Here is a 27900-nt window from a genome sequence, read left to right on the forward strand (position 1 = left end):
AGAAGCAGCTTTTGGTCCCTTGTGTGGCAGTTTAGCCATACACCTACCTTTGCTTTCTGTAAATCATCTGACCCTGATCCTTATTTTCTGGGTATTCTGCATCTGTGCTTCATCACTATTAAAACAGTGCCTTATAATATTCTGGAGTTTAATATTGCTCAGTTTTTGGATGACTGCAGGATACATTCTTGTTCATGTACATTTGTTTCTGAAGCTGCATACCCACTAGAGCTGGCTGACAGACTTCCCACCATAAGGTAAGGCCCAGCCTCAGTTATAAGAAGTTACAGCCTTGGTTAAAGATAGAATAGAAATGGTGTCTTGGACAATAACATGAACAATCAAGTAGCATACGAGTTGTCAAAGCACAAGTATCCTCTTGGGACCAACATTTCACTTTTAAAGGTTTACAAGGGAAACTCTGTGTAGCAATTATAAACTCCACCAGTTCAATCATAAAACCCAGAAGAACCCCTTCTGTGTGACATATTACAATAACCCACCTTGTAGCCAGTTTCATGATATTTGTTCTGTTATTAAGAATAACAAATATCCATTTGAAAAACAATGGGATGTTAAATCCTATGAAAACATTCAATGAGGAAATTGCAATTGTTGAAGACTTCCTATTCCTTGGCTTCATAATCAACCAAAAGGGAGATTGCAACCAAGAAATCAACCAAGGGAGATTGAGACTGGGAAGGGCAGCCCCACTGAAGAAAACCTATAAACCAATTGTCGCTCATAAAAAGAAAGAAAACATTTGGGTATTATGAAGGAGTGTCATACAGTCAGCCAAAGAGAGGAATTCCTCCCAATTCTGGAAGCTGATATCAAGACACTCATTCAAGGAGCTATCTCCCTTAGATTCGCACATTTCTCCAGCTATATGGGCAACTTACTTTCAGGATATGTATAAGGATTCCTCTTGGCCCCCTCCTTAGAGAGGGTAGAGGACCTGCCCGTATGGCCCCCTGTCTCCTTAAGGGAGGCCGAATCCTTGATTGACCAACTTAGACTAGGGAAAGCCCCAAGTGCAGATTTTATTCCACCCAGACTTCTGAAGAACAACAAAAGACTGGTGGGTTCCTTTCCTGGCCTCATTTTTCATCTATATAGATAGGACTGGAGATATGCCAAAAAACTGGGGCAGGGCAATTGTGGTGCCATTTTTTAAGAAAGGAAAGAGGGACAATCCGGCCAACTATAGGCCTATTAGTCTCCTCAGCATTATTAGTAAATTTTATGCCAAGCACCTTCATGACAAATTTACCAACTGGCTAGATCAAGAGGACATAATTGTCGATGAACAAGCAGGCTTTAGAGAGGGCAGGTCAACTTTAGACCACTGCCTGATTTTACAACATTTAATTGCAAAATATTCTTCTAAAGGTCCAACAGCTTTGTATGCAGCCTTTATAGACCTTAAAGCAGCATTTGACTCTATTTCTAGAAACAGACTCTGGGAAAAGTTAGAATACTCTTCTATAGATCGAAGGCTTCTATACTTGATCCGTACTCTGTATGATAACACCACCCTTCAGGTCAGATGCAGCAAACAAGGGCATCTTTCAAGAGTAGTAAACACCTACAAACGAGTGAAGCAGGGCTGCATTCTGGCTCCTAAGCTGTTTAATTAGTACATGAACAATTTAGTTAGCAACTTAAAAGACCTGCTTTACACCCTCCAAAGCTAGCCCATCGCGATACCTCTGTCTTACTTCATGGTGACGGTGCGGTCTTGTTTTCCAGGGCCCCGGTGGGCCTTAAAAGAGCCATGGAGAGGCTATCGCAATATTGTTCTGTTGAACAACTAGACATTAATTTCTCAAAGACAAAGGTTATGGCCTTTGGCAAGTGCCTTAAAGTACGAACATGAAGCACTGATGGCCACAAAATAGACCAGGTACTCAAGTTTAAATACTTAGGAGTAGTCTTACAAGCCTCTGGTTCTAGAAAAGCTCATAGAGATTACGCAGCAGAGAAAGGGCAAAAATCTGCCTTGAACATCATTAAATTTTTAAGAACTAAGGGAGGGCATTACTTTCCAGCCGCTCTTAAGCTTTACCAAGTGAAAACACTGGCACAACTGATATATGGGACTTTACTTGGGTTACCTTCATCTACTTTTGTCCCACTGGAGTGGGTTCAATCTAAATTCTTGAGAGTAGCCCTCCATTTACCTCGTTGCGTATCAAATGCTACTGCTAGACTGGAGACAGGACTGGTGAGGGTGGAGGCAAGGGTCTGTACTGCTTCCATTATTCTTTGGCTTAAATTAAATCTTATCCCTCAAGGACTGCTACTCCTGCTTCTACAGGATAAGTTCCAGTCAACATGGCTAAAGATGGTCCTTAATAAAATGGCCTGCCTGGGCCTTTCTCCACCTACCCTGTTAGCCATGGGTGTAGACCGAGCATCAAGTTTCTTGAAGCAAAGGGTGAAAGACATGGAACACCAGACAGACCTTGGAAAATTACCATTTTCCCTAGTACCCGATAAATCTAGATTCTTGGTCTCACCTGCAGCTTATTTTTATCATCTTGAGTCTATTAATTATAGGAAGGCCTTTACCTTTGCTAGATGCCAGGCCCTACCATTGGCTGTTTTAGAAGGGAGATATAAGAAGATTCCCAGATCAGAGAGATTATGTCCGTGTGGAACAGGGGACATTGAAACCATCAAACATACAGTGATACGATGCCCATTCTACTATGAAGTCAGATCAAAGCAGGTAAATTCCCTGAAGAGTCAGTTGAGCTTTTGACAAAGAAGCTCCTATTAGGAGAAGACCCTCAGCTTATGCTCCAAACTGCCAAGTTCTGCGCTGTTGCTATTAAAATACGCAGAACTTTATTAGAGAATGATTGTTAGAATATTTTACAATTTTATCAATTTTAAGATGATAATTTTAATCAGGGGTTGCTTTTATTGACCTTACACCTTTATATGTACAGGCAGTCTGTGATTCTGTGGTGCAAAACTATTGTGCCTGGAAATGTTGATGTGTTGGCACGTGATTGGTCAGTCAACCATATTAATAAATGTGAGTGTTTTGAGGGAAGGGCAGCCATGAAGCAGCTAGAAAAGATTCTTAAGTGTAAGGATGTGTCACTGGCAACCAGGATCAAATTAATCCATGCTACAGTATTCCCTATTACTTTATATGAGTGAAAGTTGGGCAATGAAGAAAGCGGACAGGAAGAAAGTAGATTAATTTGAAATGTGGTGTTGGAGAGGAGGTTTTACAGATACAGTGGATCGCCAAAAGGACAAATAAATCAGTGGGTTCTAGATCAAATCAAGCCTGAACTGTCCCTAGAAACTAAAATGACTAAACCGAGGCTATCATACTTTGGTTACATTACGAGTAGAAAAGAGTCACTGGAAAAGACAACACTAGGAAAAGTTGAAATTTCCTAATGCTAGAAAAGTTCAATAATGTAAGAAAAGAAGAAAACCCATCATGAGATGAATTGACTCAATCAAGGAAGCGAAGGTCCTCCATTTGCAAGACCTGAGCAAGACTGGTAATGATAGGATGGTTTGGAAGTAATTAATTCATAGAGTCACCATAAGTCGTAAGTGACGTGATGGCATTTAACACACACAAACACTTGCAGGGCAACACTAGATAGATTTGTACTGAAAATCTTTCAGAAGCTCTGAAACAATAGACAACTGAAAATCTCTCTATGCTTTATCATGTTAGTGAGAGATTTACTCCCTTTCTCTAACTCTTGATAATACAAAATAATATTTTTTGGACCATGAGTCCTGTTTACCTCTTTTGAGCAACAAGCAATTGACCAAGACACCTGCAGAATCTTCTTATCTTTTATTAAACAAAGAAGAGATTGTCGAAGGCTTCACGGTCAGAGTTAATTGGTTCTTGTAGATTATCCGGGCTGTATAACCGTGAAAATTCGAAAACCACGGTTACACAGCCCAGATAACCTAAAAGAACCAAAGAAGAGATTCCTTTTATTAAGCAAGACATTAAAAATAGACATAATTAACCCAATAGAAAAGGTCGACATGCATGCTAATAAGATCAGAGTGCCTAACATTGTCTATTCATATCAAAATGTATTATAATTGTTAAAAAAAATCAGGTTTTAGCCTTTTGTCTCTGCTTTTAGGGATTATCAAATAAGCCCAAAGAACCTGATATCTCACCAAGAGATCTTACTTCTTAAATCTCTGTATTCTGAGAGTCCAGCCAGGAAATCTGATTTGCACAAGAGTGCTTATTTATAGATAAAATTATCAATTTTATCATTCTCTACGGTTAATTCTCACAATCATGTGACTTCTAAATATCTGTTTGGTTATTTTAATGAGAGATGACAACACAAATGCAAATAACCAATCACCAAGTGCCTCTGTGATCATCTGAGATACCAAGATAGGAAGGCCAATCACAACTCTTAAAAAGCAATTACTCAGGCCTTTTTTTATGTAACTTTTCCAACTAACTGTTCCAAGACAAGGGATGACCTAAACAGCAGGTGAATAATCTCTTATTCAACTTGAAAACTCAGCTACAAAAAGAATGAAATCTGTGCTGCTACGACATAAGATAAATAAATAAGTAGTAAAATAACCAGATTTCCCACAAAACCTAACAATGTAATGATTTGGACAGTGGTTACCAAACTTTTTTGGGTCACCATAAACTCATCCCCAGTGTCCCCTACCCTACCTTATAAAAAGCATTATTTAGAATACCAGTTCACACAACCCACTTAGGAAGATAATAACAATAAAATTTAAAACTAACAATTAATTGCACATTTATTCAAAATCCAATTAAAATTGGATTATTCAAAATCCAATTAAAATTTTAATTTATACAACAAAATTGAATGAATTTGATCCAGTGATATCAACTTTCAAAATGTGATAGTAATTTAGAAAGAATCTTACATTTAGTAACTACTTCAGTAAATTCTGAGTGCTATAGACGGGCTTGATGAAGAGATACCATTTCCCTAACGTATGGTTTAAAGTCACTCAGCAGGAATCCTAAATCGCCATGTTTACTAATCTGGAGTAGATTTCTTTGCTTGGACAGAAATTGAATGACCACACTAAAATCATGTCTGCTGTTACACTCTAAACTGTCTAAAATTTCTGAAAAATCTTCAATGGCAGCTATGTCAGATTCCACACTCCAGCTTCCTTTCCATCAGTCCATTACCCTATACAGAGGGCTACCTATCTGCATATTTTAAAGGCTTCAGCTGTGGAAAGATAAGAGAGGATTCAAGAATCGCCTATGTCTTCCTCCCTTCTCCTGGCTGGTTCCTCCACTGCCTGGAGCCAAGACCAGTCTGTCCTCATCAGCCTCTCACTCATTTTTAAAAATCAGCCTGAAGAGGAGACAGCATGGCGTAGTGGTTAAGAGCAGTGGTTTGGAGCAGTGGACTCTGATCTGTGTGTAGCAGTGGACTCTGATCTCCTACACACCAGTCTGTCCTCATCAGCCTCTCATTCATTTTTAAAAACCAGCCTGAAGAGGAGACAGCATGGCGTAGTGGTTAAGAGCAGTGGTTTGGAGCAGTGGACTCTGATCTGGAGAACCAGGTTTGATTCCCCACTCCTCATGAGCAGTGCAGGCTAATCTGGTGAACTGGATTTGCTTCCCCACTCCTACACACGAAGCTAGTTGGGTGACCTTGAGCAAGTTACGCTCTCAGCCTCACCTCACAGGGTGTCTGTTGTGGGGAAGGGAAAGGAAGGTGATTGTAAACTGGTTTGATTCTTCCTTCAGTAGTAGAGAAAGTTGGCATATAAAAACCAACTCCTCCTCTTCTTCTTCCTCTTCTTGTTTCTGCCTCTCCAAGGAGAGTGGGCCTTCTCTCAGTGTTGATTGGTTGGTAGCTCTAGCCTCATACTGCCTTATCTTAACGTCTTCCTTCCCTGTTTTGACCCATAATTGTTCTCCTGAACCCTGTCACTTTGCTGGCCCATATCTGTGTTGTTGTAGCCAACAGAATTCCTGGCATGGTCAGAATACTGCCACCTATTGGGGCAACTGGATGTATCCTCGGGCAAATATTCCAAGTTGGAAGCCCAATTAGATGGTAATAAGCAGCAATAGCTAACAGTAAATTGCCACATAGTAAATTATGCCAATAGTTTGAATAAGGAAAATGTTTCCAAACTACTTTCACATCTTGTAAGAAACTAGTTCATTCACATCTAGTCTCTTCCAACATGGCCACATTACAACAACTGAATTTACACCAAGCAACAATGCCATTTTTATTCAGTATAGAGATATGCTGGTGATTCAACAGACCTGAACTTTATAACAACCCCCTGATAACTTTTTCCACTTCCCCTCCGTGTATGACGCTTATCCTTAAAGTGGAGTCCACATATTTCTTTTGCCAAAATACAGGTGGACAGTTGGTTGTACTCCCAACAAATAAAGTAAGGGTGTGGGAATCTGTGTGCTTGCCTCCTTGCCAATGCAATCTGGAAAGGATTATTTTGAAAAAAAACCTTTGCAAACATCTTACGAAAAGCTGCCAGAGCAAATACACCAGTTCTGGATCAGCATACAGTGTTGTTGTCTTATAGTAAAAGCAAAATATGAATCAGGTCTAAAGACACTTGCCCCATGAGGATTATATGAACAGCTGCTGAAAACATTCTGCCCATTGCAATTTGGCTTCAGTGGTTTAACAATTTTTTAAAAATTCTAAATTTCAAAACAGCTTGAAAGATTTTAATCACGTTGATAAATATTGTAATATACATACACTATGTACTATTTATTTCTTAATTATTAAGTAGAGGGTGATTTATGAACAGCAGAGATTTCTATTCATTGTCTTTAGTGATCCAGACCCTGTCCAACATCTACATTATACACAGCTCTTAGTGTACTCTACGAATCGTTTACCATATGCTAGCCCTAAACAGTGAGAACTCAGCCTTTCATTCCATTCATTCAAATCCAAACAGCCTATTATTCTGTTTACAGTCTAATAGAGATCCACTGTCACCATCCAGACCTCTGATTCAATTTACCTAAAGCCCATCTGAAGAGTGATCCTGATAGAGAACTAATTTAATCACCAGGTCTTCTCAGAACCATCAACTGTGGCTGTTTCTTAATACAAGCCTTGGTACTTGCCCTGCCACCAAAGGAAGTCTGATGAGTAGAAAATAGTTGGCAAATTGTTTTTTGTTTTTGTTTTACAGGAAGATTTTTCAGATATCTAGAAAACATGCTTACCTGGCCACTTCTTGGACTAGCAAATCTCTATTAGACCAAGTGTGCAGAAAGCCTTTGCCATTAATTTAAAAGTGTTTTCATTCAGAAGACAGCCTTCAGTGGTCTTCCCTCATGTTATAAATATCCACAAACTGGAAAACTTACTATCCACAGCAAAATGAGCTTTCCTCCCTCAATTATTTCTTGTTAACAATACCTGTTTCACAGGACTCTGTATTCATATGATAAGCATAGAAGCATGGTGGTTTGTAAAGTCTCCTGTTTCCTGATAGACCTGTGATGTTAGTGATGCACACCAAACAAAACATTTCATTTTAAACACAGTACAATCTGGGCTATCTGGCAACTGGTTCACCGGCATGCTGGAATGTAGCCTGCTCCACTGCTGCCTACCTTCGAGAAAAGCAGAAGGTGGAGAACTGGGCTCTGGTACTTGGACATCAGCTCCACTCGCTTATGATGCCGAGTGAGTTATGCCCATGGTCAGCAGTCAGCTGAGAAGGTGGCAGAGGGGGGGTAGGGAGCATGTCTTGGCCATGAATAACACCTACTCAACAGCAGCATGAGGAGGTGACGCCAACGGTGAAGTAGTTCTCTCTACTCCTCTGCTTGTCCTCACATGACAGAAGGTGAAGTTCTCTAGAGATGACACTGCCCCAATTCAAAGAAAGAGGGAGTATGAGTGGGAGGAGACCAGAGTTCTATCTCATGGTGCTAATGCAATTTCCTTTTTTTTATATATATAAATTTTTTTATTGTTTTTATAATAAAACGTAAACACACAAAAAAAAGAAAAAAAAGAAAAGAAAAATAATAATACATATAAAAAGAAAAAAGAAATACATGTTCAGCGCACTACTTATCCATTAATACAGTTTACAATTCACTAAATTCCATCGTGCCCTGAATCCAAATCCCACCCCCCCACCGTGGTGCCCTTCACCATTGGACTTCCGATGGAGTGTTATGACATTACAAAATAAAATATCTATAATTATATCATATTTAAAATCATATTGAACTATAATTCGTTAACTATACTTTTAAAATCCGTTTTTGCCACCTTATCCCAATATGTGGTAGCCTTTAACCATGTTGATTTAAATCCCTCCATATCTTTACAATGTAAAGAAGCAGTAATTTTGGCCATCCGCATATACATCCATAATTTTTCTCTCCACTCTTTAATTGAAGGTTTATTTGTTTGCTTCCATTTTTTTGCTATTACAAATCTTGCTGCTGCAAAACTATATTGACATATGACTCTATCACCTTTATCTAAATCTTTTTTTGAAATACCCAATAGGCAAAAGGCGGGGTCTCTCTTAATTATTGATTTAATCAGATTATTAGTTTCATTCAAAACTAATCTCCAAAACCTCCTTATTTTTTTACAAGACCACCAAACATGCATAAATGTACCTATTTCCATACCACATTTCCAACATAAAGCTTCGTCTTCTTTCTTCATTTTACTTAACAATACTGGGGTTATGTGCCATCTATAAAACATTTTATATAAATTCTCTCTTATTTCATTTGAAATGGTAAACTTAAATTCCTTTTCCCATAAATTTTCCCATATTTCCAAATCTATGTTATAACCTAAATCTCTCATCCATTTCAACATCACCGGTTTAATCCTTTCTTGTTCTAAATTTATTTCTATAAGTAATTTATATACCCTCCCTATCAATCCTTTATTGCCCTTTGATAGTATAATCTCAAATTTCGATTTGGTTGATTAAAACCCAACTTCTTAACTTTATTAAAAACATCTCTTAATTTATAATACATAAACCAGTCTTTAATCTGAAGTTCTTCTTTTGATTTCAATACCCATGTACCATCTTTGTATTCTATAATTATTACCATCCAAGTTTAAATGTATACCCCTTCTCAAAAATGCTTCTACAGGATTAATCCAGCCGGGAGTTTTACTTTCAAAAACATCCTTATATTTCTCCCATACTTTTAGTAAATTTTTCCTAATAATGTGAGAATTAAATTCTTTATTTACTTTCTCCTTTTCGTACCACAAGTAAGCATGCCACCCAAATCTCAATTTAAATCCTTCTAATTCTAATAGTTTTGGGTTCTCTAAGAGAATCCAATGTTTGATCCAGGTGAAACATGCTGCTTGATAATACATTTTTAAATCTGGTAAATCAAATCCTCCCGTATCCTTCAATTCAATTAAATTATTATATGCAATCCTGTGTCTTTCTTTACCCCAGAGAAATCTCATAATATCTTTTTTCCAAGCATCAAATATCTGTACACCCTTAACTACTGGGAGGTTTTGAAACAAGAAGAGCATTTTAGGTAATATCATCATTTTAATTACCGAAATTCTTCCCCACAATGATAATGGTAGTTTTTCCCAACTTGTCAAATCCTTTTTTATCTGTTGCCATTGATTCACATAGTTATCTTGAAATAAATTAAGATTATTATTTGATATCCATATGCCTAAATATTTAACTTTATTTTCAATAATGAAACCCGTCTTTTTTGTTAATATTTGTTGTTGTGAAAGAGTCATATTCTTAATTAATATCTTGGTTTTAGCTTTATTAATTTTGAAACCTGAAAGCTTTCCATAAACCTCCAAAATTTTGTTCCATCTGTCAATTTGTTCAATCGGATCCATCAAAAAACAAACTAAATCATCCGCATATGCTTTACATTTATAATGATTTTTACCTATTCGTACACCAACTACATCATCATTTGTTCTGAAATTATACAGTAAAAGTTCTAATACTAAAATAAACAATAAAGGGGAAAGAGGACATCCCTGTCTCGTTCCCCTTTGTATTTCAATATTTGGTGATAATGACCCATTTATAATCAGATTGGCAGTTTGTTGTGTATATATTCCTTCTATAGCTGTTTTAAAATTCATACCAAAATCCATGAAATCTAATATCTCAAACATAAACGGCCAATTGACATTGTCAAAAGCTTTTTCAGCATCTAAAAATATCAACGCTATTGGTGTTGTATCTTGTTCTGCATATTCTAAAAGATCAATTACCACCCTCACATTCTGACTCATCAACCTTCCAGGTAAAAAACCAGCTTGGTCTTCATGTATTACTTGTTTTAATACTCTTTTTAATCTATTAGCTAATATTGCTACAAATAATTTATAATCAGCATTTAACAATGAAATTGGCCTAAAATTACTTCCAATAAATAAGAAATTAACTGATCTTTAAATGTTTTATCCCAAACTATATCTTCCCGGGTACCCTTATCTGTATTTTCTTTAAAATAATTCTGTATATCCATCTTCAATTTGGTAACTATTTTAATATTTTTAAAGAGGAAATCATTAATTCTCCAGGGTTTGTATCTTCTATCTCCCATTTGAATTTTAACTGAAACCGCATTATGATCAGATAGAACCCTAGGTAAAATCTCTGAATCTTCTGATTTCTCTATTAAACCCTTCGATAGCCATAACATATCTATCCTGGAATATGTAAGGTGTCTTTGAGAAAAAAAAGTATATCCCTTCTTATTGCCATGTGCCAATCTCCAGACATCAAACATATTCCATTGATCAGTAAGAGCATCAAAAACCCCTGGTAGTTTTCCTTCATTAGTTGCTTTCTTCTTTTTTCCAGATCTGTTTATCTTAGGTACATTCACACCATTAAAATCCCCCATCCATATCATTTTTTCTGTGGCATATTCAGCTAGTAATATTGCTAATTTATCATAAAAAACTTTTTGATTTATATTAGGCGCATATATTCCCACAAGTATTATCTTCTGAAAGCCACATGTTATTTCAACTAACAAAACTCTTCTTTCCATATCTTGGAAAACAACTTTTGGTTCTAATGAAATAGGTATATACATAGATATTCCATTAATTTTTCTACCATTATTACATGCCGTAAAAAGTGTACCCAACCTAGAATGTTCCAATCTAAATATGTCCTTTGGGAGTATATGAGTTTCCTGTAAACAAATAATATTAGCATTACTTTTATGTAGCTGGTGAAATATTTTCTTCCTTTTGTTAGGAGAATTCAAACTGTTGATGTTCCAAGATAATACCTGTAACATATCAAAAATCAGTTAGATCCCATACTTTTCCATACACAACTTAAACAACCATATATCTTGTTGCCCCCCTTCCCTCCATTCTTTAGCTTCATCAATTGGAGAGTCCTCTGGAGAATCTGCTGGCAAGTCTCCCCCTCCAGATGCCTCTGATGCCTTTTCTTCTTCCGTGGGTTCTCTGATTGGAACTTGCTTAGTTGATTTAGTAGGTTTCACCAGATCTGCATCATATCTTCTTAAGAATTGCTCGGCCTTATCCACTTCTGTATACTTAAACCTTTTTGTTTTAAAAGTGAAGGAGATGCCTTGAGGATATTCCCATCTATATTGGATTCCATCGAGCCTTAAACATTGAACAATCTCCATGAAGTCTTTCCTTTTCCTCAGCAATCTTGTTGGTATTTCCTTCATCAATCTCAAAGGTTCATCTTCAACTTTTAGTGGTGTCTTGTAATGAGTGTTGAGTATCAAATCCCGATGACTCCTTGAAAATAATTGAAGCAGGCAATCCCTAGGTACTTTGTTTCTGGTTGCATAGGCAGAATTCATTCTGTAGGCTGTCACAATCATTCCTGTAGTAACTTCTTCAGATTCTTGTAGAAAGTCTGCCAAAAGAGCTGCCAAATATCCACATAGATCCCGATTTTCAACTTTTTCTTTCAGTCCACGTATACGAAGAGAAGATTCCTTTATCTTAAGCTCTATCATCGCCATCTGATCTTGTTGTTTCTCGTCTCTGTCAGATGAGGATGCAATTGCCATCTCGAGGGTGTCCACCTTCTTCTTAGTTTCTTTAATTTCCTGTGTATTTTTCTTTAACTTGGTTTCAACCCTTTCTTGCCTAATAGTCAGAGATGAGATTGTATCTTGCAGAGTAGCTATTGCAGCAGAATTTTGGGATGTAGTAACTGTATTCTGGGATAACTCCTGCTTCATTTCAGTAACATCTTGATGAGTCTTAGTTAAAAGTTCAAATACAGCAGTCAGTGTTACTTCAGGCTTTGCTTTTGGAGTCATCTTGGCTGTAACAGATGTTTGTGCACCTGGAGAAGTTGTCTGTTTAGTTGCAATTTGAGTCACAGAGGGCCTTCTCTGAGGAAGTGGTACCACTAGCTTTGTATCCTTAAGAATATCCTTGGTATGTTTCTCTTTTTCTCCCATTTGTAAGCTGTACAAGCTGAAGACAAAACAGCTGACAATTGTAATCCAAAAAGGGAGAGTGGGGGGGGGGCAAAAGGTTTCTTTTATTTCATTATATGAAAATTATTTCAGATGAGAGAATCAGTTTAGAGAAAACAATCACTATGACATCTCAAATAGTTTCATTCCATGTCACTTGATTATTCTCCAACTTCTTTCTCTTACTTCCAAGTTCCTGCTTTATTAAAAAGGTTTTTAAAATGCGTCACTCAACTGGCAAAAAGCCAAAAGTAAAAAAAACAGAGCGTAACAGAATTATAGCTGGTTCTGAATTAAGTCCTTAGAGAGCAATTTTGCCTCACACCCCAAGTTTAAGTTTTTAAAAGTAAAAAAAAAGCCTTTTTTCCAAAATATAAAAGAAAATCGGATCCCACCTCGCTTTCTTCTGCTGTTCCTTTAAGATGGCGCCGGCAATTCAGCGGAGCCCCATCAGAGCGACCGCCGCCGTTTTCTTGGCGGCTATCGCTCAAATGACAGGGCCGCCACCGGCCCCCGTTTCTGCATCCCCTCTTGCTCCGAGGGGTGCCGCCTGCCGGATTTCACGGGGCTGATTGATCGCCCCGCGGCAGCGAGGCAGCAGGAGCGCGACTCCGTGCTTGTAGCGGGGGGGGGGGGGTCATCCGACCCGGAAGTGCTAATGCAATTTCCTTACATGTGGCTTTAGTCCAAAATGTGCAAATAGCAATTTAACTTTATGTAGTACATAATGCCAATGAAACATGAGGAAGATTTTCAGCTGTTATTTTTCAGTACAACATTGGGGGAGGGGAAGTGTCAGAGGACCTTGCATAAATATTTAGCAACTGAATAAGTCAATAATGGCTGCTCTGTTCATCATCAATATTTGACTTTTGGGCTGTATCTTTATTTTCATGCAGTCTATCTACCATATACAACAGACCAACCATTTTCACCAACATTATTCTATGAAATATGTATTGAAAAATGTAAACTATGATGTTTGTAATCATGTACATTTTAAATAAGATTACGATATATTTGTACCATGGAATGATAATATGAAAATCTTTCTTAAAAAGGATATGGTTACAAACTTTATATGTAAAAAACAAACTTCATATGTTGAAAAAGACATTCTTCATAGTTGCCAGAAATATGTTGGCTTCTTACAATGAATCTGTCATAGTAGTTCTGCTGCCTTTGAAGACACATCATTATCTTCTCTTATTTTTACTATTAGTTTCAAGAAGTGATGCGTGAACAAATTGCAATAAGAAAGTGTGAGCACTACTCCTGAAAAGAAATTTGCTTTTAATTGAGCAATTAGAGTACTAAACTGTATTATAGTGTTTTGTACCTATACATTATCACACTGCTTTTCCATAGATGTCCTCCTCTCTTCCAGTTGCCCAACTCACTGACCAGATTTTTTTTTAACAAGGGGGGAGCTTTCCTCAGTTCTCTTGATCCAATTGTGTGTATGTGTCTATGGCCATTTACACATGGGAGGTTTTGGCTTAGGTTTGCCACTCTCTAGATGCACACTTTCCCCATCCAAATTCCCAAAACTCAACAATAAGCTCCCATGCAGAGTTTTGAGAACTCTGATGGGGAAAATGTGCATCTAGAAAGAGGCAAATCCCAAGGCAAAACCTCCAGTGCGTAAATGGCCAAAGAGAGCCATCCTAAGCAGGTCTTCTCAGAATCCTATTGAAGTTTACTCAATGGGGCTTATTCCAGGAAAGCGTTCTTAAGATTGCACTACACATGTAATAACTACATGGCTTCTTGTTTTGATACTTCAGCTTTGCCCATTTTGTTTGTCTAACTTCCAAAGTCTAGTATGTTTGTAATCATCAAGGGTTCTAAATTGGATCACAAATACTTTGAGTGATTATACAGCCACCTAAAAACTATTTTGATCCAGTAAGTTCAGAGCCTTTGCCAACATGATCATGACCATATACACTTAAAATGTACATGAATTTAAATTATGCATAATCCTTAATTCCCTGGGACATTCTTTGAGCATATGTAAGCCTAGCCACCTAGTATATTCTGAGTATGTGCCAGCTGCCATGCTGAATGCTGCCAAATGTGCAGTGGCAAAAAAGTACAACTAATTTTAGAGTGCAATCAGTACAAATGTATTATACTAAGAGTTTATTTTTTGTATTATATTTAAGAGTATTATACTTCAGAGTTTATTTTTTCAAACATTGCCTTGCAAAACTGAAATCACTAGTTTTACGTAGTACTTCTCTAGTACTTAATTGGTCCTAGCTACTTGTAAAATAAATGCCTTGGCATTTGTTTGGTTCATGCAGTAATTATTTTTCTTTTACTTACAGTTGATCTTACCACACTGATCAAGCTTGACAATATGATCAGCGGGTTCATCATATGATCCTTCTGGAGTGTTTGGAGAACTTCCATACTATATTGCACTTTACTTTGCACTTGGCTTGGAAGCTTTCCATGTGATTGAAAATACTGCAGCAATGTGGAGAATATACTTTAAGCTGGTGGCTCCATGCGTATGACATGCAAACAGGTACTTATAGCCAGTGTGTATGTGTTTATTTTGAAGTGGGGAAACTCCTATTATGAGAACCTTGTCTTTCAAAACCAGTGTTTTGAAAGGCATAATAATTGTGGAGATTTTGACAAATGGCCCACTAAAGGAAAAAGTCCTTTCACATATGCATTGTACTCTTAGTTAGTTTCTTATGTTGTGCAACTGTCCAGCACACAGCAATGTATGTTTAAGTGCCATTGAAATAAATGTTTAAGTGATCTTGACTGCTCAGTAGTTTGCCCTAAGCTCTTCAGAAGATGCAGTGTCACACTATGAATGGTAATATGCTTCCTTTTCTTTCACTATACACAGCTGTTTTTAAGAACTGTGCGCTTGACTGTGTGTTCATTACAGACTGCCCAAAGTAGACATTAGCTTGTTAGGTTGTCAGCAAACATGTTACTTTCATTCAGGCTTTATTAATTTCACTCCTGCTGGCAATTTCTTTTTCAGTCACTTTTGCTCTTGACAACTAGGCAGTGACCTTATATCAGCCGAGGGGGCAAATATAGCTATGATATTCTAGAGATGGCATTTATTTGGAAAGTGCTACCAAAATTAGAGCTGTTGGTGACACAAAAAACAAACTAGTCTTTTCAAAATTTGTAATAGGACAAAGAAAATAAAAGCAAGTCCTATGATATTTATTTTACCATGACCTCTCTCTACCTGCACCTCTCCCAGTCTAGCTATGGCTGCCTCTGTGATTTGATTCCATTCTTCTCCACGTACTTGTAAAGATTTCTGCCTATGGAGTTCGGTGTCCTTTTCCATACCCATGTGTATAGATACACCTCCCAACTTAGGATACAGTTTCATGATTATGTAAAAAGCAGAGAAAGAGGGAGAGGCCTGAAGGCCCAGAAAGGCCACCATTGACCCAAATTGGGTGCCAGGCCATTCCATAGTCTCTCATACACCTTATACCAATTGGCTGAAGTAACCCGCTGTGCCCTCCCGAGGGTTAATGTCGACAGTGGGCGCCTAACATCTACAGGTGAGCCCTTTCCCTTTTCTGGATGATATATATGATGTTCCACTACCCCCGGCACTGGCAACAGTCATATAATAAATTATTTTTTATTATTCTTCAAAACATTTTCATGTTCATTAAACCATATCTATTAAATAAATACCACATGTATATATAGAGAGATATAATTTTGCCAATTAAGAACGCATCCACTGGAGATCCTCACTATACCCTGGCTTATTAACAACATGTAAATTATAGCACGTGAAGTTTATTGTACAATGCTGTGAAGCCAGATTTGGTGTCATGATGATGCCACCGAAAGCAAGGAAAGGGAGAATCTTAAGCATCAAACACAATTGTTTGCATGCTTGAAGTGGATCGTAAGACTGGAATCCATACAACTACTTGGAAATAATGAATAAATAAAAAATAATTAAAAAGCCAACCTTCACAAAAGTGACAAACTCTTCTACTTTTTCATTTGCCATCATCAACTTTTTCTGCACCACTTCAAGTGCCTGCCCACTTTGCCTTGCCAAACCATGGAGCTGCTGGGAGGCAGTTGTTTCAAGTTCAGCCATGGCACATTCAGCCTCAGCCATTTTGCCTTCTAGATTGGTGACTTTAAGCTCCTTAAACAAGACACATGGAACCTTTATTAAACACCACAACAGCTTTGGACAAACAAATAATGCAATCATGACTACCAGTTGGAAGACACTCCCATAATTTTGCCGATTCATAGCAAGTCTACTCTCGCATTGTGTGATACAGAGGCAAGGTTTGGATTACAACCTGGAGTGTGTGGGATTTTCTCTCCACTTTTTATCACCACATGAGAACACACGTAAAGCTGCCTTACACTGAACCAGACCATTGGTCCATCCAGGACAGTATAATTTACTCAGACTGGCTGTGGACCTCCTGGGTCTCAGGCAGAGGTGTCTCACATCACCTCCTGTCTGGTCCTTTTAAACTGGAGATGCCAGGGATTGAACCAGGGACCTTTTGTGTGCAAAGCAGAGGCTCTTCCACTGAGCCACAGCCCTCCCCCACAGGGAAGGACATTTTACTTCTTCTTTCTGAATACAGGAGGTAGGATATCCTATGAAAACTGTATCCTACGGCTTCGGGCCAGGGAGTTAGAATATTGCTTTTACTCATTTTTCATGTACAACAAGTAGCATTGGACACACATTAAGAATTCTTAATCCATTCCATTTCCCTCATGGGGAGAAAAGCTGGGTGATATAGTTGAATGGGTGGGAGTGTCAATTTTGAGAAGAAAAATGTCTGGGGAGTAAAATGTACAACAAGTAGCATTGGACACACATTTAAATTTAAAATGTAGCCTAAAATAAATAAGTTGATATGAGGGAAGCAACAGCTCTGGGGAGTCAAGGATCTCAAAACCTGTTAGTTCACACCCACCCTATACCCCAAAAAGGAAATGGTATAGGCACAAACTAGATATGACATACAAGCACATTTAATTTCCCAGAAGTATTCTTAAAACCCAAACAACAGTTTCAAGAAACTGCATGCCTGAAAAGAGGAATGGCAGGGGAAGAATTCGTAATCCATTCCATTTCCCTCATGGCGAGAAAAGCTGGGTGATATAGTTGAATGGGTGGGAGTGTCAATTTTGCGAAGAAAAATGTCTGGGGACTAAATTGTTAAACATGCAATGCCCACCATTTCTCCTCTTTAATATATAACCTCCTGAAGCTTGTTTAACCAAAACAACAATCCCCCCCCAAAAAAATCTAAGGGATGACCATTATGCTTAGTGTAAGGCTTAAGCAGGATATTAAACAGTTGTGAAGTACCTTCCTTTTAGGGCCTTTGTTTCTTAAAGCCAGAAAGCCAGTATGATGTAGTGGTTAGGAGTGTCAGACTAGTATTTGGGAGATGCAGGTTCGTATCCCCACTTGTGCCATGGAAGCTTGCTGGGTGACCTGGGGCCACTCACATGCTCTTAGCCGATCCTAACTCACAGGGATAAAATGGAGGCGAGGAGAATGATGCAAGCAACTTTGGGTCCTCATTGGGGGGAAAGGCGGGGTAGAAATGAATTAAATAAATAAGTAAACTATTTAGGCAAGCACTAGCCTTATGTGCTTAGACATTCTCCATGATCCCTTTTACCTAAAAGGCTCTGAAGATGTCCAGAAGCGCAGTACCCATGAAGACAAAAAATTAGAAGAAAACCCTCATGGGTTGCGGGCTGCAGTGCAGATGGAGAATCTCCCCCCTCTCCCTGGAACTCCGCTGGCAGACAAAGGAGGAAAGATGAGTTTGCCTGTTTCCCTTGTCACTGAAGGCCTTCCACCTACAGAGCTTTTCATCCGCATTGATCCTGCAACTCCAACCATCACCTTTCTAGATGTCAAAAGGGAAAATCTATGCCCAAGAGCATCTTCTGCAGGCAAATGGTTATGTATAATCCCTTGTTTCTCAAATGTTCTATATTGTATGGGAAACTAAGGCAGTGCCAAGATAGCCCTGAAGAGCTCTTATATAGTTTAATGTTAGTGTTTCTAAAACCTAAAACAAGGAAAAGGTAAGCTCTGAACTTACTCAAACTTTTATGAACCAAGCAGTAGAGGGGAATGCCCACACCCCATCTCATCTTCCTTCCTGCCCTTCCAAACCAGAAAGAGGAGCAATCTATAATGTTTCTGTCCCACATACCACTCCCCTGGCATTGTGCCAACTTCATTCAGTGATGTATCTTGACATGACATTTACAGGATAACCCATTGTGGCACTCTGTGATGTATTCCAACATGTCTTCAAGTTTCAAAGCATAAAAGTCACTTACAGAGATAATGCTATGGGCATTGTGAACATTTTAAGTTGCTGACCACAAAGATATTTATTTGTAATAAACAGCTTACATTAAAAGGGTAGGAGAAGAAGAGAAATGGTTACAAGAGGGAAAAAATATTCTATGAGTAAATCTGTAATCATGTACCTTTTTCTCCACCTCCTCTGTAGCTTTGCGATACAGCTGCTCGTACTGTGTCTTTCCTTTTGTAGTGGTGTTAAGCCTTTGCTTTAATGAATCAATTGATGCTTTTTTGTTTGAACATTCTTCAGTCAATGTCTTTACCTGGAGTAACACCCAGAGAATAGCTGTTATTATTGAAGGTGTTTGCATCGTTTAGATAGAAAACCTAAACCTTAAGTCAAAATAACTACATTTAATTTTACTCATTTCTTGGGGTGAAAATGTAGGCTGCTGTCTTGCACCTTGTTCATGTATGGATTGCATCCTGCTGAAATCAATATAAATGATATTCATATAACTAACCACAGGACTGCATCTTGTAGTTATTTTTAAATTCCTGGCACCTCACATGCAGCCAGACATTGCTATGTAGAACATTCAGTTGCATAGAGAATTAGTCACTTCAGGGTTCAGAAGGGAGCAGTCGTTAACCATACGATCCACAGCTAAATATATACTTGGATTGCAATTTCAATCAAGCAAGAAAATATATATTTAACTTTTATGCAAGGATTAAATTGACAGATTTTGCCTATTCTGCTGTACAACCTGAAAATGAAAGACACTGTTAATGCAAAAGATCACTGGAGAGTACAGATCTCTAATATGTTTTCAGCAAGACGACAAAAACAAAACAAAATGAACCAGATATTTATTTTTATCCACCTTCATTTTGCCTGCGATCCCTACTCCACCCTTTCTCTCACTTGGGCTGATGATTTCTTAATGACATCTTATCTCTGACATGAAGGTCAAGAGAGTAGTTCTCTCCGGAACTGACAACTGCTTAATGACTGCCAGCACAGGCTACCTTTCTGAGCCATGCAGCCAGCACCTGCTTTTAAAGAAAATCAAAGTAGTGCTTGCCTGGAAAACTATTTCTATTTGGGGGTTGTCGAGAGTGCAGCCTCAGGGATTCCTACACATGTGTCCTGTTTGCCGGGGGAAAGGGGGCAAGCAAACACTCCACAGACAGAAGCAGAAAAAGGTGCCATTTCACTTCTAATCCTTTTAAGCAACTGTAAAATGCATTAAACATTGATGGGGAAAATAACTCGCAGAATCATGTAAAGTGAAATTATTAAATATATACCAGTTGAAAGGATGAAACATAGCTTTTATTACAGGTAAACTTTCTTCTTACTATTATCTAGCATTAGACAGACAGCAAGTATATTTTGCATATCATGTAGAATCTTATTTAATCTCTGTTTCTTTTAAGAAGTTACGTGCATGCAATTTTAACTTCATTCTGGACCACATTAAGACAACAAGCATTTAGGTAGCACATTTTAACTAATTTGATAACATAAATAACCACTACAATTAATCAATACAATACAATAGCATTCCTCAATGGATATATAAATGCAACAGATTTTTTTTTTTAATGGGTGAGATGTTCACAACTGTAGAATGGTTTCATTAGGCTGACTTTATGGGTAGACTTGTATAGCAATCTCAGTTCAGGATGTTTAAAATTAATAAAATGAATACCTTTTCTTCAAGAGTTTGCAATGTTTCTTTAAAGGCTTTCTCCTTTTCCTGATTAGCTTTCATCCGCATTCTCCAGTCTTCTATTAAATGCCTTTTCATACTTAAGTCTCTCTCCATTCTAGAAATCCTTCAGAGAAGAAATGCAATATCCCCCAAATTATGAAACATACCTAGCATGTACTTATTCTGAATAATTAAACTGCAGGATTGCAATTATTGCTAAGCTTTGTACATTTGCCAGCCCACAAGCGATGAAAAAAAATTTACTTCACACATTTTACATATATAAAAGCATAGGAGACAGCATTAAAACTCTGGATTTCTAAATCTTAAAATGTGGAATTTTTTAACTAGCCCCAACAGAGCAAATCATAGCAAGATGAAAGGATTATAATGGATAAAGTGGAAGCAGAATACAAAATTATTTTAGAGAATACTGACACCAAAAGTACAGAAGGGAAAAAAGAAAATTAACAAAATTATCAATTTCAAAGTTTGAACTGCTTGTAAGGCTATGTATCTCTCTTTAGTACACAGAAAGTATTATAACAATAAAAATTCAAAACAAAAATTTCTAAAGGAAAAATGTATCTGAGGGTAATATTAGCAGAAAACCGATACTGTGATTTTACAGAAGATAATGCTTCCACTCACAGAGCAAAATCTTTTAAAGAAACATGCCGCTCACTGTGTGACATGTGGAAGGAAAATGTATGCTTATTGCCCTACTACCTGTAACTATTTTCACACAGCTGCTGTACTTCATCCAAATAAAGCAAGTCAGTACCATTATTACATGAAATTCATTGTTGCTGATATGTCAGCAGCTTATAAAATAAGTGAGAAAACCACAGCATGGCAAAATGGACGGAAGGGATTTACATCTGAATGGATACATCAGAGTACTGGAGGCAATTGAGATTACAAGCAAAACGCATTCTATATTTACCACATAAAATAATGGTAGGACAGAGCCCATATTAAATCCACAGAACAGAGTGCTAGACTCTTTAGATATACCTTAAGGCATTAACCAATAAAAAATATGCATCTTATTAAAGCTTTTTTAAAAAGAATACCACTGTATAGAAGATGGAGAACCCACATCAACAAAATAATTTTTATTTCTTAAAATTACACATTAGTAGGTATTGGATTTACTTACTTGTCAGTTTTTTTTTAGTTTTAAACTACAGTAGGCACTTTAGAAATATAGAATTGAAACATAGTATTACTCATGTCAAATAAGACATGAAGTTAAAGTGAACACAGATACAAATAAGCCCAATTGCTCTTCTATACTTTTTTCAATTGTAAAGTGGGCTATTTAATCCACTTTAAGCATCTAAACCTTGACATATTTTTCAGCCCTGAGGCAAAGGATAACTATATTTGAAGGACTGCTTTCAGCTACATTGAAGCATTCATTTAAATCTGCATCAAGGATAACCCAGTTCACTCTGGGATCTGGAATATGAGTTTTAATACTCTTATTGCCATGCAGAAATTGTATATAGTTTACAAAACCATGTCATTAGTTTGTACTGTTCCATTGCTAAATGCCATACAGTTTGAAATGTGTCTTAAAAATAAATAGAGAAATAGAAAAAGTGCATTACCAAAAAATGTCCATACTCGAGCTGCAATGCTGTTGGAATAATTTCATTTTGGCCACTGGGGGGAACCATACACAACAGATAGACAGAGTGAACCTACTTTTCCTGCAGCTCCAGCATCTGTTCTTCTTTACCTTGGACTTCATGTTTCAAAGATTTAATGGCTGATGACTGTTTAGTGATTTCATTATTTGCATTCTAGATTGAATAAAATATTTATTAAAGCTTCAATAGTGTGGGATTTAGAATTGTACAAAGTATAACCAATGATGGTCTTGTTTCAAAGAGAAGGTTTACTGTTTTAATGGTTTAGTCTATTTTGATCACTGCTAAACAATCATTAGAGAACATCATAGTAAAACAAGTATTTCAATTGTTTTAGCATTCAGAAAATTTGCCCTTTAAAACATATTTGCTAATATTTGGAACCACAATTAAATAGGTATTTTTCAGGGCCAGCAATAAATATATTGTGTTTTACTTGGCAGAAAAAATCCACTGTGGTTTAACTCCTCTACAGCGTATCTACAGAAAGTATCTATCCATGGTGCTTCCTCATAGGATGGGGATGGGTAATAAAGGACACATTCCTTCTGATCTTTAACATTTGCAACAGACTCAAGAGAAGCAAGTAGGTAACAGAGCAGGAGTTGCCCATGAAAGTTGCTGAACAGCTGTCCCATCTTGCTCCTCAAAGGGCTACATAGACATTCAACACCATTTGTATCACTTATTCCTTCAATGTTGCATCATGTCCTGAGATATCCTTTTAGTATATCCACCAAAAATGCATCTAAAATTTACATATTCTTGCATGGGGGAAAAGTATCTCATTCTACACAGATGGGATATCTGACCTCAAACTGAGTATTAAGTATTTAAAGCTATTTCTGCGGAAACAGAATCAGTTCCAAAATTTTAATAGTAATCTAAAACATTCATAGTACATCTCAGCATTTAAAATCAGTGATACAAAATGTATTGGCAAGCAGCATTGTACAGCACCAAGGAAATAAATAAATAAACAAATAAATAAATGCATGGCAAAAAATGCACTCACCATAGGCATACATTTCTTTTTGAAGGTTCAGCCATTGTTTTGGCTTTGGGAATATACCCATTACATGTAAATATGAGCGAAGAAACAGGCAGTAAACTGAAAATACTTCTGGAATGTTTCCCTGCTCGTTGCAAGCTTGTAACTCCCATTAACATTAATGGGAGTCTTGTACATAGTATTGTTTCTCTCAAAGGAAGTAAGGATTCTGATGTGAAGAGTTAGGTGTAAACTACTGTTTCTAAAATCCTGTACAAACTCCCCTGCACTGCAGCATCCCCTTCACCTACAGCCTTAAAATAAAATGTTGGCTATTCCTCTAATTAAAATTCAATAATGCTGAATACCCATGGTGCCTTGAAATTTTTACATTCTCTTTAAAATGTTCATGGCAAGAGCGATAATGATCTTGATTTAACATTCATATAATGAAAGAAAAATTAAAAGCAGGTTCATGAAGAATGCAAATGCAATTTGGTAAAATCGCCAGAAAGTTTAACCTCAAACTGTTCTTTGTTGTTCTTGTTTTTAAAATTCAGGCTTATGAAGTTCTAAATACAACTATAATATAAGGGATAAAGAATTATGTATAGTTTATACTCCCGAGATACAAAAAGAATGCAAGTTAATATTTCTGTGTTACAGTGCACTTCAACAGGAGTTTTCGCTGGTAAGAAAGATCTTTTCAGCACATATTATACATACATATGTGTGTGTAAAGGGAAATGTTTTCAAGTGGTCAAAACATGCCACAGATACCAACATGTCTGCACTGGATCTCTCACCCGAGCCTGAAACCACTGGTTAAACTTTCAACTGGTTAAAATGATAATAGCTGTAGAACAACAACCAAAGTTTTTTATGCTTACTAGTGATTCTTGACACTCATTAATAGAGAAGTGTGATAACCCCTTTTAAGAGTTTACATACCGCAAATAAAAGTGGGACGCTTGTATTTAAAGTGAGCCTCTGCAAAAAGAGTTACACAGCAGTGCTTGTTAAAACAACAGTAAAAGTGCTTATGTCCAAGGGAAAAAGTCCCCACTTCCTGTGGAAAACAACATACAGGATGGTGCTGTGAAGCAAATCTCTTCCAGCAGTGACTGTGTAGAAGTGTGAAAAAGCAGGAAGCCTGGTTTCTCAGAAACCACTTCTTGTGTGGCTAGACTTTGGAATTTGAAAAGGGGAAAAATACATGTGCATATGGTACAGTTTTGGTTTATTTATCTAGATCTTGCAGGCAAAATTGAGATATGTACACAATGTAGGTTTCACAACAGGTCTCCATGTAACCTGATGTGTTTGGTTTAGTTGTGTCATCAAGTATTTACCGAGTTTTTAATTTCTGATAGCAAAGTTGTTTGACAAAATAAAGCACACTCAAATGTGTATTAAAACAGGACAACAGGGTTATGTACATTTTGACATTAAAAGTTTTTTTGCTATAGTGTTTTTGCTGCACTGCTTGGAGAAAGCATGGAAAATAAACTCTCAGATGAATCCCTTATGTCAGTTTGCAAAGTAAGATTATAATACAGTTAAGCAATGGCCTATATTAGAAATAAACATTGACTATGGAAGAGGACTGAACTGCTTAATTAGGGTTCTCAAATCTTTAGATTTTGCAAATCTTTAAAAAGCTGTTTAGGGTGGCTCCATTAATGGCTTTTTAAAGAGTTGAGAAATAAAAAAGACTCATTTAGGAAGTGGAAGAAAGCCCTGATAACCAAAGAGGAATATAAACAAATAATTAGTGCGTGTAGGGAGAACGTTAGGAAAGCTAAAGCTCAGTATGAGCTTAGGCTAGCGAGAGATGCTAAACACAACAAAAAAGGGTTCTTTTCCTATGTACAGAGTAAGAATAAGAACAAGGACAAGATAAGCCCACTGTGGAGACCAGAAAGTGAAATTGTAACAGGAGATGAAGAGAGGGCAGAACTGCTCAATTCCTACTTTTCCTCAGTCTTTTCTTGCGAGAGAAATGGTGCTCAACATGGCATAATCAGAACACATAATGAGGGAAGGGAGTTGCAGCCTAGGATTGGCATTGGGGTAGTACACAAACACCTAGTTTCTTTAAATGAAAGGAAGTCCTCAGGGCCAGATGAACTGCATCCAAGGGTACTTAAAGAACTTGCAGATGTAATTTCTGAGCCCCTGTCCATTATTTTTGAGAATTCTTGGAGAACAGGTGAGGTACCAGAAGACTGGAGTCGGGCAAATGTTGTCCCCATCTTCAAGAAGGGGAAAAAGGAGGACCCGGGTAACTACCAACTCATCAGCTTGACATCTATACCGGGAAAAGTTTTTGAACAAATCATCAATCAGTCAGCATTTAGAAAGAATGGATTTGATTACTAAGAGCCAGCACAGGTTTCTCAAGAACAAGTCATGTCAGACTAATCTTATCTCCTTTTTTGCGAAAGTTGCTACCTTGCTGGATCAGGGGAATGCAGTAGACATAGTTTATCTTGATTTCAGTAAGGGTTTTGATAAGGTTCCCCATAATATTCTTGTTGACAAATTGGGAAAATGTGATTTAGATCCTATTATGGTTAGGTGGATCTGTACCTGGTTGACAGATTGCACCCAAAGAGTGCTTGTTAATGGTTCCTCATCCACTTGGAGAGGAGTGACTAGTGGAGCGCCCCCGAGATCTGTCCTGGGCCCTATGATATTCAACATCTTTATAAATGATTTGGATGAAGGAATAGAGGGGATGCTTATTAAATTTGCAGATGATACTAAATTGCGAGGGGTAGCAAATACAGTAGAAGACAGAGCCAGGATACAAACTGATCCTGACAGGCTGGAGAATTGGGCTAAAACAAATAAAATGCAGTTCAACAGAGATAAATGTAAAATTCTGCATTTAGGTAGGAAAAATCAAATGCATAATTATAGGATGGGGGAGACGTGTCTTAGCAGTAGTGTGTGCAAAAAGGATCTTGGAGTCTTAGTAGACCACACACTGAACATGAATCAGCAGTGTGATGTGGTAGCTAAAAAGGCAAATGCGATCTTGGGCTGTATCAAAGTATAATGTCCAGATAATACGAAGTGATGGTATCGCTTTACTCTGCTCAGGTTAGACCTCACCTAGAGTATTGTGTTCAGTTTGGGGTACCCCAATTTAAGAAGAATGTAGACTAGCTGGAACGTGTCCAGAGGAAGGCAACGAAGGTGGTGAGGGCTTTGGAGACCAAGACCTATGAGAAAAGGTTGAAGGAAAAGATTGAGAGGGGATATGTTAACCATCTTCAAGTACTTGAAGGGCTGTCATATGGAGGATCGTGCCGAGTTGTTTTCTGTTGCCCCAGAAGGTTGGACCAGAACCAACGGGTTGAAATTAAATCATCTAGACATTAGGAAGAATTTTCTAACAGTTTGAGCGGTTCCTCAGTGGAACAGGCTTCCCTGGGAGGTGGTAAGTGCTCCTTCCCTGGAGGTTTTGAAGCAGAGGCTAGACGGCCATCCGTCAGCAATGCTGATTCTATGACCTTAGGCAGATCACGAGAGGGAGGGCATCTTGGCCATCTTCTGAGCATAGAGTAGGGGTCACTGAGGGTGTGGGGGGAACGGTAGTTATGAATTTCCTGCATTGTGCAGGGGGTTGGACTAGATGATCCTGGTGGTCACTTCCAACCATGATTCTATGGTTCCACTGAAATCTGCTTAATTAAGACAGATACCCATTGGAATAGTTAGCATTGGACAACAGTCTTGAAATTAAGGATACAATTGTAGAATTCAAGATTCAGGTTAACTTTGACCTACAAAAATGTTTATCATGTGTCATCCCAGATATTGGTCTTCTAATAGTTAGGAACAGGATATGCATGCTGACTCAACATCTAATAAACCTATATTTTTTGTTTGACGAGACAGAAGCAGAAACTTTGTCCTTACTAGTTTTAAACACACAAAAAATGAATTGGAGGAGTAACTCTAATAATGGACAATCTCTGACAACACACACACACACACACACACACACAAAAGCATGTTGAACATTAACAATAAACCTGAAGTACTGCAAGTATAATTTTAAACAACCATGGTTTCCCAGTAAGTAAAAATTACTAAGCCTTTGTTTAAATAGGGACATGCATGTCTTGCTACATTCACCAACTTTTCTAAACTACTGTACCTCGCTCTATGTAGGGCTGCCCTTCTGACTGACCCGGTGGCTCCAGCTGGTACAGAATGCAGTGGTGAGACTCCTTATCGGGGTCTCGCCCTGACAGCATGTACAGCCAGTGTTCCATCAACTGCACTGGCTCCAGCTGGAGTATCAGATCAGGTTCAAGGTGCTGGCTTTGATCTTTACACAGTCTGGGACCTTCATATCTTCAGGACCACCTCTCCTGGTATACCGCCCGAAGAGAGTTATAATAATCTGCTACTAATTTACTGGTGGTCCCTGCCCTTAAGAGTGTGCAGCTGCCCTCTGGCGGAATGCTCTGTCTGATGACACCAGGGCCCTGCAGGATCTTAAAAGAGTTCTGCAAGGCCTATAAGGCAGAGCTTTCCCAACAGGCCTGTAGTTGAAGGCAGCTGTGGATATTACAACTGCTGGCCTCCCAACTCCCCCCCCCCTTCTTCTTATGTGATATGCTGGATTGACCTGAAGGGGTGCCTGCCTGTTTGTCTTGGCCAATATGATTGGA

General features: G+C 37.9%; 1 protein-coding gene across 1 annotated transcript in view; it reads right to left on the bottom strand.

Moving 5' to 3' along the window:
- Positions 1-27900, bottom strand: part of CNTLN (centlein) — a 286353-nt gene that overhangs the window by 32090 nt on the left and 226363 nt on the right. Inside the window, exons 20-23 of the mRNA XM_056848744.1 lie at positions 22274-22371; positions 20558-20684; positions 19025-19162; positions 16494-16679 (exon numbers count right to left, since the gene is read on the bottom strand). Of these exons, the coding sequence (XP_056704722.1) occupies positions 16494-16679; positions 19025-19162; positions 20558-20684; positions 22274-22371 (549 nt within the window). The remainder of the gene's footprint in view (positions 1-16493; positions 16680-19024; positions 19163-20557; positions 20685-22273; positions 22372-27900) is intronic.

The sequence above is a fragment of the Euleptes europaea genome, chromosome 4 (genome assembly GCF_029931775.1).
Source record: "Euleptes europaea isolate rEulEur1 chromosome 4, rEulEur1.hap1, whole genome shotgun sequence".
Classification (NCBI taxonomy): domain Eukaryota; kingdom Metazoa; phylum Chordata; class Lepidosauria; order Squamata; family Sphaerodactylidae; genus Euleptes; species Euleptes europaea.